A 15,798-nucleotide genomic window follows, 5' to 3' on the forward strand; every position below is an offset into this window, starting at 1 on the left:
CTGGACCACACTTGGCATGCATACCCAATATGCCCAAATTTGAATATTGGTGTGTTTGGAGGGAAATTGGCCTGGGCATTTTGAAGTTGTATGTACTGGGATTTATAGTTCACTTGCAATCAACTTCACTCAGAAGTCCACCAAAGATGGAATTGGCCAAAACTTAGCATACAGAGCCCCCATGACTAGCAAAAAATACTGGAGGTCTTTGGGGGAAATTCACCTTGATTTGGGGGAGTTGTAGTTCACCTACATCCAGAGAACACTGTGAACACAAACACTGATGGATCTAGATCCAACTTGGTACACAGACCTGATATGCCAAAATTTGATTCCTGAGGGGTTTGGGATAGGGTTAGGGAACTGGGCTTCCTTTCTGGGAGTTGTAGTTCACCCAAACCAGAAGAACTGTGACCTCCACTGATGGTGGACCTGGACCAAACTTGACACACAGAACTCCAATGACTAACTTAACCTACTGGAGGGTTTTGAGGAGACTGACTCTCCATAGTGGGAGTTGTTGTTTACCCTACAGACAGAGAGCACACTGAACCCCACCCATGATGCATCCAGAGTAAACTTGCCCAACATAGCAAACTTTAAGTACTGATGGAGCTTTTCGGGGTTCACCTGGCATGATGTGAGTTGTAGTTCACCCAAAACCATAACCTTATGCATTTTGTACAATTTAAAATTGACTTTTTCAAATAATCAGGGCAACGCAGGGTACCCAAGCTAGCAATAATAATAATAATAATAATAATAATAATAATAATAATAATAATAGCAGCAATACAAAATCCAGCATATGTATCTTGTTTGCTGTGTCATACTATGTTTTTGTGTCAAAATAATAATAATAATAATAATAGTAATAATAGTAATAATAATAATTTATTACCTGCCTTAGTTTGATACTACTTTACATGGCTCAAGCAATGGAATCCTAGGAGTTGTAGTCTGCCCTCTGGCAAAACAACAACTCCGATGAATCCATAGTATCCTCATTGTTTCCTGGCTAGACATAACTTTGGCCCATAATGGGATTCCTCTGTCTGTAATCCACTTTTCTTCATCAAGCTCGGAGAAAGTTGAGTTTTCCCTCTTCTCCTGCCAAGAAAAATTGATCCCTGTGAAGCGAAGCCTGCATGCAATGAAAAGAAGAGCCACAAGGAGATTATTGTTAGCAGCACAACTTTCTTTCTTTTCCTTTTTAATTTTTTTTTATTTGTTTAAAGTGCCGGTTTATTCATTTCAAGTCAGGAAACGTTGGCTTGCCAACTACACACATTCTGCGGTTGCAGAAAGCGTCCGAATTCATTATTCTGCTTGGCAGTGAAACGAAAACAAAATGAGGAAACCTACCTGACGCTTTCTTTGGAAATCACACTTTCCGAAAAATAGGGCAAAACAGGTCAAAAACAAAAAGCTGCACGGGATGCTTCCTGACCCACCGAAGAAACAAATCAATTGGGATATTTAAGTCCTAAGCAACGAAGCAGAAAGTGGATTTTCTATCGTGACTTTTCTATGTTCAGTCATGGGAGAAAAGGAGCTTTCACTCTATGAGCCCCTGTTCTCCATACTACATTTAATGCACAAATATTCTATGCCGGGGTCCCCAAACTAAGGTCTCTTTGCTTACCTATGGTCTTAGGAGATCATCTAGATGGTATTTGAAGGTCTCTTTGCTTAGCTACAGCCTTATGAGACCATCTAGATGGCTTTTGGAGGTCACCTTCTTTACCTATGGTCCTATGAGACCGTCTAGATGGCCTTTGAGGGTCCCTTTCCTTACCTATGGTTTTATGAGATTTTCAAGATGGTCTCTGAAGGTCCCTTTCCTTATCTATGATCTTCTGAAGGCCTTATGAGATCATCTAGATGGCCTTTGAGGGTCCTTTCCTTATCTATGGTTTTATGAGATGGTATAGATGGCCTTTGGGGGCCCCTTTCCTTACCAATGGTCTTATGAAACCATCTAGATGGTCTTTGAGGGTCCCTTTATCTATGGTCTTCTGATGGCCTGATGAGATCTCATATAGATGGCCTTTGAGGGTCCCTTTCCTTACCGATGGTCTTATGAGACCATCTAGATGGCCTTTGGTGGTCTCTTTGTTTACCTATGGTCTTATGTTAGGGTTGACCTAAGTCTGAAATGACTTGAAGGCACACAACAACAACAATCCTAATTGTTTACTATTTCATCATAGTCCGGCCACCCAACAGTCTGTGAATCGGCCCTCCACTTAAAAAGTTTGAGGATCCCTGTTCTATGCAATCCAAGTATTGCAAACCTTCTGCTTAGTTTCTAATTCGAAGTACACTTCACAGGAAACAAAGGTGAGGGGAAGTACTGTAATTCTATATTTTCCATCCAAAACATCACCAAAAATTGGATTTGTCCTGCAATTTTGAGTCGGAAAGGTAACAAGGAACCAGGGGATTTTAGCCACAGCCAACGGTCATTGAGTAAACATCAAAACACAGATATACTCCTAGAAGTCCTGGCTTCGGGGGAATATATTTTGTGACGGACCTGTACATTTAATATCCACCAAATAACAGCAAAAGGCAATGCATGCTGGGGAACAGATCGGTCATCGGAAACCACTCTCTGACCTCTGGATACCAGCAATCACATAACATTTAGTTCAGGGAAGGGGATGCTTTGGTTCTCCAGGTGTTTTGAACTGAACTGCAGCACCCATAATCCTGTTCCTAAGACCCTTGGGAGGAAGATCCTTAGCCTATGATGAAATGAGGTCTTTTAGCAGCCCTATATTTGGAACACAGGTATCTATAACTAAGATACACAAGGTATTGTGTTATTGTTATTTTTGAAACGTCAATTACAGTAGAGTCTCACTTATCCAAGCTAAACGGGCCGGCAGAAGCTTGGATAAGCGATTATCTTGGATAATAAGGAGAGATTAAGGAAAAGCCTATTAAACATCAAATTAGGTTATGATTTTACAAATTAAGCACCAAAACATCATGTTATACAACAAATTTGACAGAAAAGTAGTTCAGTACGCAGTAATGTTATGTTGTAATTTATTTACGAATTTAGCACCAAAATATCACGATATACTGAAAACATTGACTACAAAAATGGCTTGGATTATCCAGATGCTTGGATAAGCGAGGCTTGGATAAGTGAGATTCTACTGTATGTTACTGCATGACAGGTCTATCTATATATATTAAAATGTAATGTTTGTTTTACTATGGAGTAAACAACAAAACCACTGAACCAAATCACACCAAATTTGGCCACAAAAGACATAGTCATCCAATTCAATAAAAAAAACCTAGAAAAATAGTCCAAATTACAAAGGATGAGGAAGAGCCTTTCTCCCTAACTGCCAGTTAGAAAGGTAGGCTCTGCTGCCTTTAGCCCCCCCAACTGCCTTTAGGTCCCGCCCCCTTCGTATCTTAGCAACTCCCTCAGCCAAAATGGCGCCCAGGGCACAGGCAGAGTGCACTTAAGCCTGATCCACACTGCCTATAAAATACAGATTATCTGATTTGAACTGGATTATATGGTAGTGTATACTTAAGGTCCTTCCACACAATTATATTACCCATTTATAATCTTATATTATCTGCTTTGAACTGGATTATCTTGACTCCACACTGCCATATAATCCACTTCAGTGTGGATTTTATACAGTTGTGTAGAAGGGACCTCATACAATCCACTTCTAAGCAGAGAATATAAGATTATAAATATAATATGAAATAATGACTGTGGTATAATAATACAGAAAAATATAATCTCTCAAACCAGGACAGTAAATAAAGAGCAACACTCTGAAAGCAGGGAAATTGGGAATTCCAGAAAGGAAACAATCAGGGCCAGCTAACACTTCCCAACAAAGGATTTCCCCAGGCAGGAAGCAGCCAGGCTTTGAAGCTGCAAGGCCATGAAATGCTAATCAAGGTGCCTAATTGCAGCATTCATACCTGCCACACCGAGACTATTAATTGCTATTCAAACTGGCTGACCAAGGATTCCGCAAAGTAGAAAGCGGCCAAGCTTGCAAGCAGCAAGGCTATTCAGTGCTTTCCAACCTAGCCAACCAAAATTTCCCTAGGGGAAAAATCCCCAAGCTCTGAAGCCACGAGGCTACTCCGTCCCATTCAACCTGGCCTAGCAAGGATGCCCTATGTAGAAGACGGCCAGGCTTTTCAGCTGCAAGACTATTCAGTGCAATTCAATCTGGCCAAACAATGATTCCCCTACAAAGTAAGTAGCCAGGCTTCAAAGCGGTTCTTTGATTGAGGGTGCTACTCCAGCTACTCCAGAAAACGGCCAGGCTTTGAGACTGCAAGGCTCTTCATTGCTATTCCACTTGGCCAACAAATGATTCCCATAAGCCACAGCAACGCATGGCCAGGAATTGTTTATATACAAAATATACAGGTATTGCATACTATTGCATATCTATTTTATGTATGTTGTTGATCTTTTTATACAAGTAAATATAGTGCCAGAGACTTATCTTCTACTGGAGTACTAAGTTATATCTAAAGGCACAGACAAGAATTAACTACCTGAAGGAAGTGTTCCAAACAACGAAACAAGGAATACAACCCGGGACACCTTGTTGTAACCTTGGTCACTGTATAGAACTCTTCTCTGACACAATCACAATCTTGGATGCCACGTATGGTCCTTCAAGATACTTATAAGTGACTTTTTAAATCATCAGACATATTTCATCTATGTATTGGACTGTTGTGGTTATTTAGATGAGACTGACGTCTCACATTTGAAATCTATATAAATAAGGACATTTCTTCAGGAGAGAGATAAGTTGTACCAGTATATTTTGTATATAAACAATAGACCTGTCGTGCAATAACATAACTGATGTTTCAAAAATAACAATAACATAATGCCTTGTGTATCTTTTAGCAGCCCTAGACATTAACCCTAGCTTTATTTTATGGGCATCAAGGGACACTCCGTTTGTGGTGAGTTGTTGCAAACTATCCCAAACAATCCATTTAAAACATTGCTGATCCTTCCCCAAACAACCTCCTTCTCCAAAAAGTGATTCGGCTCTTTGTATCAACACACTGCAGTCCCTCCAAAGCCACTCTCAACTCTTCCTTAGCCCATTTTTCCATTGGACGATTCCAAACACACCCCTTCTGCGCCTGACATTCCTTGGCAGAATCAGCACAAGAATTAAATTCAACAGGAAACAAAACAAGTTTGGCAGAGATGGGCTCTTCCACCAACCCAGATTGAGTAAAGCATGCCATGCGTGCCTTTGTGCGCATGTGTATACAGTCTAGGTTGCTGTGAGTTTTCTGGGCTCTAAGGCCATGTTCCAGAAGCATTCTCTCCTGACGTTACGCCCACATCTATGGCAGGCATCCTCAGAGGTTGTGAGGTCTGTTGGAAACAAGTCGGGTTTATATATGTTATTGTCATTTTATACTTTTGATATTAGTAAAGAAGTTGTGGCATTGAATATTTGCCGTTTATATGTATGTTAACTGCCCTGAGTCTAGGGTAGTCTAGAAATAAAGATTATTATTATTATTTTATTATGACACAGCAAACAAGATAGACATGCTGGATTTCATATCACAAAATCACAAGTCGAACACTTCCCAAGTGTCTAGGACTGTGTTATGTATTTTCGGATGATGCGTGCAAATCCCACTAGGGTGGTCTTTTGCAGATCGTTGGCAGATCGTGATTTTGTCAATGTCTGTTGTTTCCAAATGCTGGCTGAGATCTTTTGGCACGGCACCCAGTGTGCCCATCACCATTGGGACCACCTGTACTGGTTTCTGCCAGAGTCTTTGAAGTTCAATCTTGAGGTCCTGATAGCGGCTGAGTTTTTCCTGTTGTTGTTGTTGTTATTATTATTATTATTAGAAACACAAGATGAGTCCACAGCAGACACTCTGCTGGCTGTTGTTTTGGATCACACATCGGACACTTCCCAAGTGTATAGGACTGTGTGATGTATCGGCAAATAGTAATAATAATAATAATAATAATAGATATGTGGAATGTTCAGGGTGGGAGAAAGAACTCTTGTCTGTTTGAGGCAAGTGTGAATGTGGCAATTGGCCACCATGATTAGCATTGAAAAGTCTTGCATCTTCAAAGACTGGCTGCTTCCTGCCTGGGAGAATCCGTTGTTGGGATTTGTCCTTTGTCCGACCCTGGATATTCCACAGATAAATAAACCCCATTTGTCTAGTTTTCAACTAGATGGCCTTTGAATGGTCTTACGTTACGCATTTTGATGTTGTAACTTGCCTTGAGCAGAGGAGAGGTGGCTAACAAATAAAATATATTGTTGTTGGGGTTGTTGTATGTTTTGCGGGCTGTATGGCCATGTTCCAGAAGTATTCTCTCCTGAAGTTTCGCCCACATCTATGGCAGGCATCCTCAACCATAGATGTGGGCGAAACTTCAGGAGAGAATACTTCTGGAACATGGCCATACAGCCCGCAAAACATACAACAACCCTGTGATCCCAGCCATGAAAGCCTTCGACAATATATTGTTGTTGTTGTTACTATGATAATAATTATGACTATTGTTATTGTTGTTATGATGGCAATGATAATGACCATAATGATGATTATGATTATTATTATATATACCTCATAATCTCTGAGGATGCCTGCCATAGATGCGAGCGAAACGACAGGAGATAATGCTTCTGAAACATGGCCATACAGCCCAGAAAACTCACAGCAACCCAGTAATTCCGACCATGAAAGCCTTCGACAATGCATATGGTCTGTGTGCAGAAGGGGACCTCAGCCAAACTCTTGACTAGGGAATCGCTCTATGCCAAATAGGGAAAGAAACATGAGCATCTAGGCGCAAGCAAACGGAGGCCTGGCAAAAGAAGCTTTTGATGTTCAATTGGTATTGAAAAAAACAAGCAGGCTTGCTGGGAGGGGGATGTTTAAGCACTTGGCAAGCCAAATTTTATCGTTGGGAGTCTCTGCAGTCACAAACTAGCCGATACAAACTAGCCGTTCTCATTCCCACAACACAACACAAACAGATGACGCGTCTTGTTTCTTTTCTAGGGTTTCAAAACACAGGCCCCCTTCCCCCTTTTCTTCTGAGCAGCTACACCAAGCCTGTAATCAAAGGTCTGGATCGGGAAAAACCAAACTGTGGGCAAGTTAAGTTTGGGTTAAGGGGGCCACCAGTTAAGTTTGGGTTAAAAAGCAAACCTTATCCCTATCAGCGTCAGCTCTTAAAAACAGCCAGATGCGATTCAGCCATTCCCAAACAAAGAACTCAAACCCAGAACGCAAACCACCACCACACTCGGCTAAGCAGCAACGTAAATAACTTTTTTTTTGTAGGCAAGGGGGCAACTTTAAGACTGTCTTTAGGTTGCCTGAAATCCTCATTTCCATTCCTATATTTTGAGAAGGACAAAGGGCAAAGGAGAAGGGGATGCAAGGGGCAAGGGTAGCAGCTCCAACACCAGCAAGGCAAGCTGAATTTGCAAAAACAGATCAAATGAAGAACTTCAGTATCAGTTGAAAAGGAGGGGCCAGCACCAACCCGCTCCCATCCCATGGCTCTTGACACTGAAAGTGGCCATCTCTGGGACAGGAGGCAGCTAGAGGTTCAAATGACAAATGTCACTACCCGGTTGCAAAAGCAGTGAGATGAGAAACCAGACTGGGCCACTCTTTCTATATATATCAACACAGCATCCCCAGAAAAGTGTGGGGAGTGCTGTGGAGAGCTATAAAAAGCTTGGCTACACCCAAATTGTCAAAGAAACTGAAGCAGGGGAAGCAAAGGCATCCCTTGACAGCGGAACCACGATGTCAGATATTGGTGCCGACCCCACTGTGGGTCAAGGCGGGTCTCCTTCACACAACACAACTGTAGCACTTTGGTAACTGCTTCAACTTGGTAGTTGAAGAAAACCTCGGATTTGCAGTTTGGGAAGCGACTTCAGTCTCAACAAACTACAAATCTAAAGGATACAGCTAGAGCAGTTCAAGGAGCATTGTATTGTGCAGAGTGAAGGAGAATGTAGATACCTCCTACTCTGATGATGGGACCAGAAACACACAGAGAGAAACAGTATAACCGGGCCCAGTGCAAAGAAAAGCTTTCAAATTCGGATCACAGGAAGACGGAGAGTCCACCACACACCACCCTGTTTAATGGAGTTCAATGAAGGCCTCCAGTTCCTCTGGGATGAAGCCCTTGTAAGGGATCTTGTGTTTATCCAGGGCTCGGGCGGCAAGGCACTGCAAGGTGACGTAGTTGAAGGGCTGCATCATGGCCTTGGTGAGCAGTTTCTCGTCCAGGAGCTCGTACGCCGTCTGCTTGTAGGCGTTGGTGGCATCCATGTGGGCCCCGGCCTCCATGAGGGCGCTCATGATGAGTGGGCAGTTGTTCCGTGCGGCCACGTGCAGCGGGGTATTGTTATCATAGTCGCGGCCATCCGGGTCGGCACCACACTCCAGGAGAAGGTTCACCACATGGAGAGAAGGAAACTTCCCCACTGGGTAGCGGCCAACGGCGGTGGTGTCCTTGTCCACCGCCATGTGCAGCGGGGTGAAGCCGTTCTTGCCCCGGGGGTTGCATTTCAGCAGGCGGTAGATGGTCTGGCGCTTCTGGTGCTCTTGCTCAGGGCTGCACTCCACTTTCTCCAAGAGGAAGACCAGGTGGAGGATGATGGCAAGGGCTTTGGTGAACTGGGCGCAATCGGCCACAGGGTCTTTCCGATGGAGCAGGGCCCGCTCCACCTCTCGGACGCCTTTGCTCAGCACCACCATGAGGTCGGCAAACCCCAGCTGGGTGGCCAAGGTGCCCTTGGAGCGGTCCTGAAGCACGTATGAGAAAAGCTCGGCGAAAGAGAGGAAGCTGCTGGCCGTCATGGGGCTCAGGGGCTCCAAGTTGCCCTGCTGCATCTCCAAGGCGTACTTCCACAGGTTGATGCAGCGCTCAAAGTTGCCCGAATCGGCGTAGACAGCGCCCCGGTAACGGATGTAGTACGACGTGTCCGGGTGGGACGGGCCGAGGATACGCTCTCGGATCAACAGGGCCTGCATCCGCATCTCATCCGGGTCGGTCACCAAAGCCTCCAGCTCCTTCATAGTGCTCACTTCCCGGGCGTAATCATAAGCCAGGACCAACTGGCAAGGTTCCACCTTGGAGAGGTACTGCCCGCCTTGGTGACGCAGCTCCATCGCTCGCCGCCAGTGCTTAAGAGCGCCAAGGAGATCACGCTTCTTGTCCACAAAGGTGGCTCCCAGGAGCTCCAGAGCTTCCACAGCTGCCTCCCGGGTGCAATAAACACGATTCTCGCCGTTGTCAGGTTCCTCCTCACGCCGCTCCTCATCACAATCATCTCCAGTCGCCCCTTCATGCTCCGTCGCTGCCAACGCCCCTTCGATGAGGTATTCCACGATATTGGTGTGGCCGGTCACGCTGGCAGCGAGCAGCGGTGTCATCCCGTATCCATCTTTCTCCATGCGGGCATTGGAGCCCAGTAGCAGCCGCAGGATCTCCAAGCTGCCGGACTCGGCGCAGTCGTGCAAGGCGGTGTTGCCCTTCACGCTGCGGCGGTTGACGTCGGCGCCTTGCTCCAGGAGGTAGCAGGCAATCTCGGCGTGGCCCTTGTAGCAGGAGATCATCAGGCAGGTGTGGCCGTGGCGGTTGGCCACCTCTAGGTCGGCCCCACGCTCTCCCACCAGGTAGCGCACGATGGCCAGGTGCCCGTCAAAACAGGCCGCCCGCAGCGGGGTGGAGTTGGTCAGCGTGGTCTGGTTGACGCAGGCCCCCCGCTCGAGCAACGAGCGCACCACCGGTAAGTGTCCGGCAGCCGACGCGGCCCACAGCGGAGGCGCTCCTTCGATGGTCTCGCCGTCAAAGTTGACCGAGCCACCGGCCTCCACGTGGACCCCGCAATGGTCCAGGAGGTACTCCACTACGTCACGGTGGCCGTGTCGGGAAGCAATCAGCAACGGGGTGCCGCCGGCTCCTTCTCCTCCTAAGGGACCCGCCGTCAACTCCTCCAACTTTTCCCGGCTCCGGTTTCCCAAGAGCTTCTGCAACAGCTTGAGTTTCCCTTCTCGGGCGGCATTGTAGACAGCCAGGCGGAGATCCATGGCGATGTTCAGAGTGGCCTCCTCGAATCCGTGGCCCTCACATTCCCGCAAGACCCAATAAAAACAAGTTCAAAAAAAAAAAAGACCCAAAAGGCAGCCTCTTCCTCTTGCTATGTATTTATATGCATATAAATATGAATAAATTAAGGGGGAAATATATTTATTTAAATATATATATATATATATATATATATCTGAAAGGGAACATATATATATTATATATATATATATTATTCTGTATAAACAAAGCAATTCAAATACACCAGGCCTAGGTAGGTCCCCAAGCCACAAAGCCTAGAAGCCTTAAGCCTAGACCCAAACTTCTTCAGAAATATATGTCTCTATATAAATATATATATATATATATAAATATGCATATAAATAGATAAATAAGGAGCTCTGCCTCTGAGGGAATCCAATGCAAGGCCTCAGATAAGGGGCTTCTGGTCGGTAACCTAGCAACCGAGCTCCCTCAGAAGCAACCTTCACCCGAGTTCTCCTCACGCCGCCATCTTAAAAAAAAAACCCAGTCGGGGAACCCAAACAAAATGGCCGCTCGGCTCTGAGGAGACCTGCCTTTGCCGAAGAGCACGCCGGGAGTGGTAGTCTCCCCGGGAGGGGGCGCTGGTTGGTTTCAACGGCGAGCCGGCCGCGCTCGAAATACACTTCCCAGAACCGCTAAGCAAGGAGAGCGGCAACGGCGGCCGGGAAGCGAAGTTCTCTTTCCGACGCTCCTATTCGCGGCTCTCTTTCGCGTCTCAGACTAGAGGAAGAAAAGAGCGCCAATGAACGCCACCGCGGAGGCTTCTGGGAAGTGTAGTCCAGCCGGCAGGGAGAATGGGAAACTATAGGAGCGCATTGAGAGTCAAGCTGTGGATGATGGGACCTGCAGTTAGTATTATTAGTGTTGTCGAAGGCATTCATGGCCGGAATCACTACGTTGCTGTGAGTTTTCCGGGTTGTCTGGTTAGTTTCGAGCAGCATTCTCCCCTGACGTTTCGCCTGCATCTATGGCAGAGGTTGTGAGGCCTGTTTGAAGCGAGGCAAATGGGATTTATATACCTGTGGAAAGGCGTGTGAATGATTAGCATCGAATGGCCTTGCAGCTCCAAAGCTTGGCTGCTTCCTGCCTGGGGGGAATCCTTTGTTGGGACGTGTTAGCTGGCCCTGGTTGCTTCCTGCCTGGAATTCTCCTGTTTTCCGAGTGTTGCTCTTTATTTACTGTCCTGTTTCTAGAGTTTTTTCATAGCATACAGGTCCCATCATCCGTAGCCATCTGTGGCCGAATGGCCATCTGTCAGGAGTGCTTTGATGGTGGACTGGATGGCCCTTGAGGTTGGACTGGATGGCCCTTGGAAGTCTCTTCCTACTGTAGGATTCTATTAATAATAATAATAATAATAATAATAATAATCTATTCTATATTCTGTATATTCTATATTCTGTAATAATAATATTCTATTATTATTATCCATCTAGTCATCTATGGGGTTGGACTGGATGGCCCTTGGAAGTCTTTTCCTACTGTAGGATTCTATTAATAATAATAATAATAATCTATTCTATATTCTGTATATTCTATATTCTGTAATAATAATATTCTATTATTATTATCCATCTAGTCATCTATGGGGTTGGACTGGATGGCCCTTGGAAGTCTCTTCCTACTGTAGGATTCTATTAATCATAATAATAATCTATTCTATATTCTATATAATCTATATTCGGTAATAATAATATTCTATTATTATTATCCATCCAGTCATCTATGGGGTTGGACTGGATGGCCTCCAACTCTATTTATTTATTTATTGACGACATTTATATTCTGCCCTTCTCACCCCGAAGGGCTTACAAGTTATATGTACATACAATATATTATATTATTAGCATAGCACAATATTAGTATTATATATTACTATATTGTACTAGACCACTATACTGCAATATTATTAGTAATATTACATGCAATATTTGCAGACTGAAAGGTCCCAGGTTCAAATCCCGGGAGCGGCTTGAGCGCCCGCTGTTAGCTCCAACTCCTGCCAACCTAGCAGTTCGACAACATGCAAAATGTGAGTAGATCAATAGGTACTGCTCCGGCGGGAAGGTAACGGCGCTCCATGCAGTCATGCCAGTGGCCACATGACCTTGGAGGGGTCTATGGACAACGCTGGCTCTTTGGCTTAGAAATGGAAATGAGCACCAACCCCCAGAGTCAGACATGAATGGACTTAATGTCAGGGGAAACCTTTACCTCACTGTTCAGGAAGAACTTCCTCACTGTTCAGGAAGAACTTCCTCACTGTTCAGGAAGAACTTCCTCACTGTGAGGGCTGTTCGGCAGTGGAACTCTCTCCCCCGGGCCGTGGTGGAGGCTCCTTCTTTGGAGGCTTTTAAGCAGAGGCTGGATGGCCATCTGTCGGGGGTGCTTTGAATGCGATTTCCTGCTTCTTAGCGGGGGGTTGGACTAGATGGCCCTTGAGGTCTCTTCCAACTCTACTATTCTATGATTCTATGATTCTATGATTACCTTTACCTTACATGCAATATATAATATATAATTATTATATTATTACATTGTAGTGTTATTATTAGTATCGTATTACAATATTATGATCAATATTATATATACATACAATATATTATTTTATTAGCATAGCACAATATTTACATTGTATATTACTATATTGTACTAGACCACTATACTGCAATATTATTAGTAATATTACATGCAATATATAATTATTATATTATTACATTGTATTATTAGTATTGTATTACAATATGATCAATATATGTATTGATGTATATGTACATACAATATATTATTAGCATAGCACAATATTTACATTGTATGTTACTATATTGTACTAGACCACTGTACTGCAATATTATTAGTAATATTACATGTAATATATAAAATATAATTATTATACTGTATAATATCTATCTAATAATAATATAATATCTATCTATGGGGTTGGATTGGATGGCCTTTAGGAGTCTCTTCCAACTCTATCTATCCAACTCTATCTATCTATCTATCTATGGACTGGATGTCTTTTGGGGTCTTCTCCAACAATAGGACTCTATCTATCTATCTATCTATCTATCTATTTAAGGCAGGGGTCCCCAAACTAAGGCCCGTGGGCTGGATGTGGCCCTCCAAGGTCACTGACCTGGCCCCTGTCCTAAACTTTAGACTTAGGGTGGACCTAAGTCTATCTGGTCTTTGGAGGTCTCTTTGCTTACCTATGGCCTTATGAGATCGTCTAGATGGTCTTTGATGATCTCTTTGCTTAGCTACGGCCTGATGAGACCATCTAGATGGCTTTTGGAGGTCATTTTCCTTACCTATGGTCCTGTGAGATCATCTAGATGGCCTTTGAAGGTCCCTTTCCTTACCTATGGTCCTGTGAGATCATCTAGATGGCCTTTGAAGGTCCCTTCCCTTACTTATGGCCTTATGAGACCGTCTAGATGGCTTTTGGAGGTCATTTTCCTTACCTATGGTCCTGTGAGATCATCTAGATGGCCTTTGAAGGTCCCTTTCCTTACCTATGGTCCTGTGAGATCATCTAGATGGCCTTTGAAGGTCCCTTCCCTTACTTATGGCCTTATGAGACCGTCTAGATGGCTTTTGGAGGTCATTTTCCTTACCTATGGTCCTGTGAGATCATCTAGATGGCCTTTGAAGGTCCCTTCCCTTACTTATGGCCTTATGAGACCGTCTAGATGGCTTTTGGAGGTCATTTTCCTTACCTATGGTCCTGTGAGATCATCTAGATGGCCTTTGAAGGTCCCTTTCCTTACCTATGGTCCTGTGAGATCATCTAGATGGCCTTTGAAGGTCCCTTCCCTTACTTATGGTCTTATGAGACCATCTAGATAGTCTTTGGAGGTCTCTTTGCTTACCTATGGTCTTATGTGATTGTCTCAATGGTCCTGGCTTAGCTACAGGCTTATGAGACCATCTAGATGGCTTTTGGAGATCACTTTCCTTACCTGTGGTCCTATGAGATCATCTAGATGGCCTTTGAGGGCCCCTTCCCTTACCGATGGTCTTATGAAGGTCTCTTTGCTTACTTATGGTCTTGTGAATTGACCCCTGATCTGATCATTTATGGGGTTGGACTGGATGTCTTTTGGGGTCTCCTCCAACTCTAGGATTCTATCTATCTATCTATCTATCTATCTATCTATCTATCTATCTATCTATCTATCTATCTATGGGGTTGGACTGGATAGCCTTTGGAGATCTTCTCTAGCTCTATCTATCTATCTATCTATATCTATCTATCTATCTATCTATCTATCTATCTATCTATATCTATCTATCTATCTATCTATCTATATCTATCATCCATTTATCTATCTATCAGGTTGGATTGGATGGCCTTCCAACTCTATGAGGTGAAGCTGAGCCCCGTCTCTGTCCACACAAAAGGCGATTTATCCCACGATGGACCACGGTCTGCGTTGCCATGGCAACCAGGGATGCGGTGACATTTCACGCTGAAGTGTCCATCAGTGAGGGATGAGTGGCGGCGCCGTCCTTCCTTGCAGACAGTTGTATCAGAGACTTATTTAGTGATTGATTTATTATGAAGCAGGGGTGCAGATTTGGGTGCCATGGGGTCCCAATGCCAAAGGGTGCTCGGCTGTGGTCGCTGGGCGGCAGGCTACGATTTGTTGTCTAAATTATAAGTCAGAACAACAAAATCACTAGTCTTCCACCCAGAAACCAGCCACAAGGGTCTTCTTGTCTTCGGAGCTCCATTCCTGCAAAGGAAGGTTCGTAATGCTTTTAAACCAGATCCAGATCCAACCTCATTCTGCTACACCACCCAAGCCCTCCCGACAGATGGCCATCTGACCTCATAGTCATTACAATGTTCATGGAGAATAATAAAGCTATAGAATGATAATACTAGAGTTCAAAGGGACCCCAAAGGCCATGCAGTCCAACCCCATAGATAGATATTATAGATTATAATACAGTAGAGTCTCACTTATCCAAGCTAAACGGGCCGGCAGAAGCTTGGATAAGCGAATATCTTGGATAATAAGGAGGGATTAAGGAAAAGCCTATTAAACATCAAATTAGGTTATGATTTTACAAATTAAGCACCAAAACATCATATTATACAACAAATTTGACAGAAAAAGTAGTTCAATACGCAGTCATGTTATGCTGTTATTACTGTATTTATGAATTTAGCACCAAAATATCATGATATATTGAAAACATTGATTACAAAAATGACTTGGATAATCCAGAACGTTGGATAAGCGAGGCTTGGATAAGTGAGACTCTACTGTAATTATATTTTATATATTACATCTAATATTACTAATAATATTGCAGTACAGTGGACTTGTACAATATAGCCTTTAGTTTTGTTGTTTTGTTCCATTACCCATTATATATATATATATATATATATATATATATATATATATATATATATAGATGTAATGCTAATATTGTGCTATGCTTATATAATATATTGTATGTACATATAATATTGATCATAATATTATAATGTAATATATAATTAATATTACTAATAATATTGCAGTATAGTGGTCTAGATAGATCGGCTTTCCACAGGGCATGTAAGACACACCTGTTTCGGCAGGCCTTTGAGTTCT

General features: G+C 43.6%; 1 protein-coding gene across 1 annotated transcript; it reads right to left on the reverse strand.

Moving 5' to 3' along the window:
* Window positions 1-1,177: 1,177 nt before the first annotated feature.
* fem1a (fem-1 homolog A) lies at window positions 1,178-15,545 on the reverse strand. The gene is made up of 2 exons (XM_062958877.1): window positions 12,674-15,545; window positions 1,178-12,397 (listed from the first exon to the last, which is right to left on the reverse strand). The coding sequence occupies exon 2, from the start codon at window positions 10,138-10,140 to the stop codon at window positions 8,185-8,187; it is 1,956 nt and encodes a 651-aa protein (XP_062814947.1). The 5' UTR covers window positions 10,141-12,397; window positions 12,674-15,545; the 3' UTR covers window positions 1,178-8,184.
* Between the last annotated feature and the right edge of the window lie 253 nt (window positions 15,546-15,798).

This window comes from Anolis carolinensis, unplaced genomic scaffold (assembly GCF_035594765.1).
Source record: "Anolis carolinensis isolate JA03-04 unplaced genomic scaffold, rAnoCar3.1.pri scaffold_7, whole genome shotgun sequence".
NCBI lineage: Eukaryota > Metazoa > Chordata > Lepidosauria > Squamata > Dactyloidae > Anolis > Anolis carolinensis.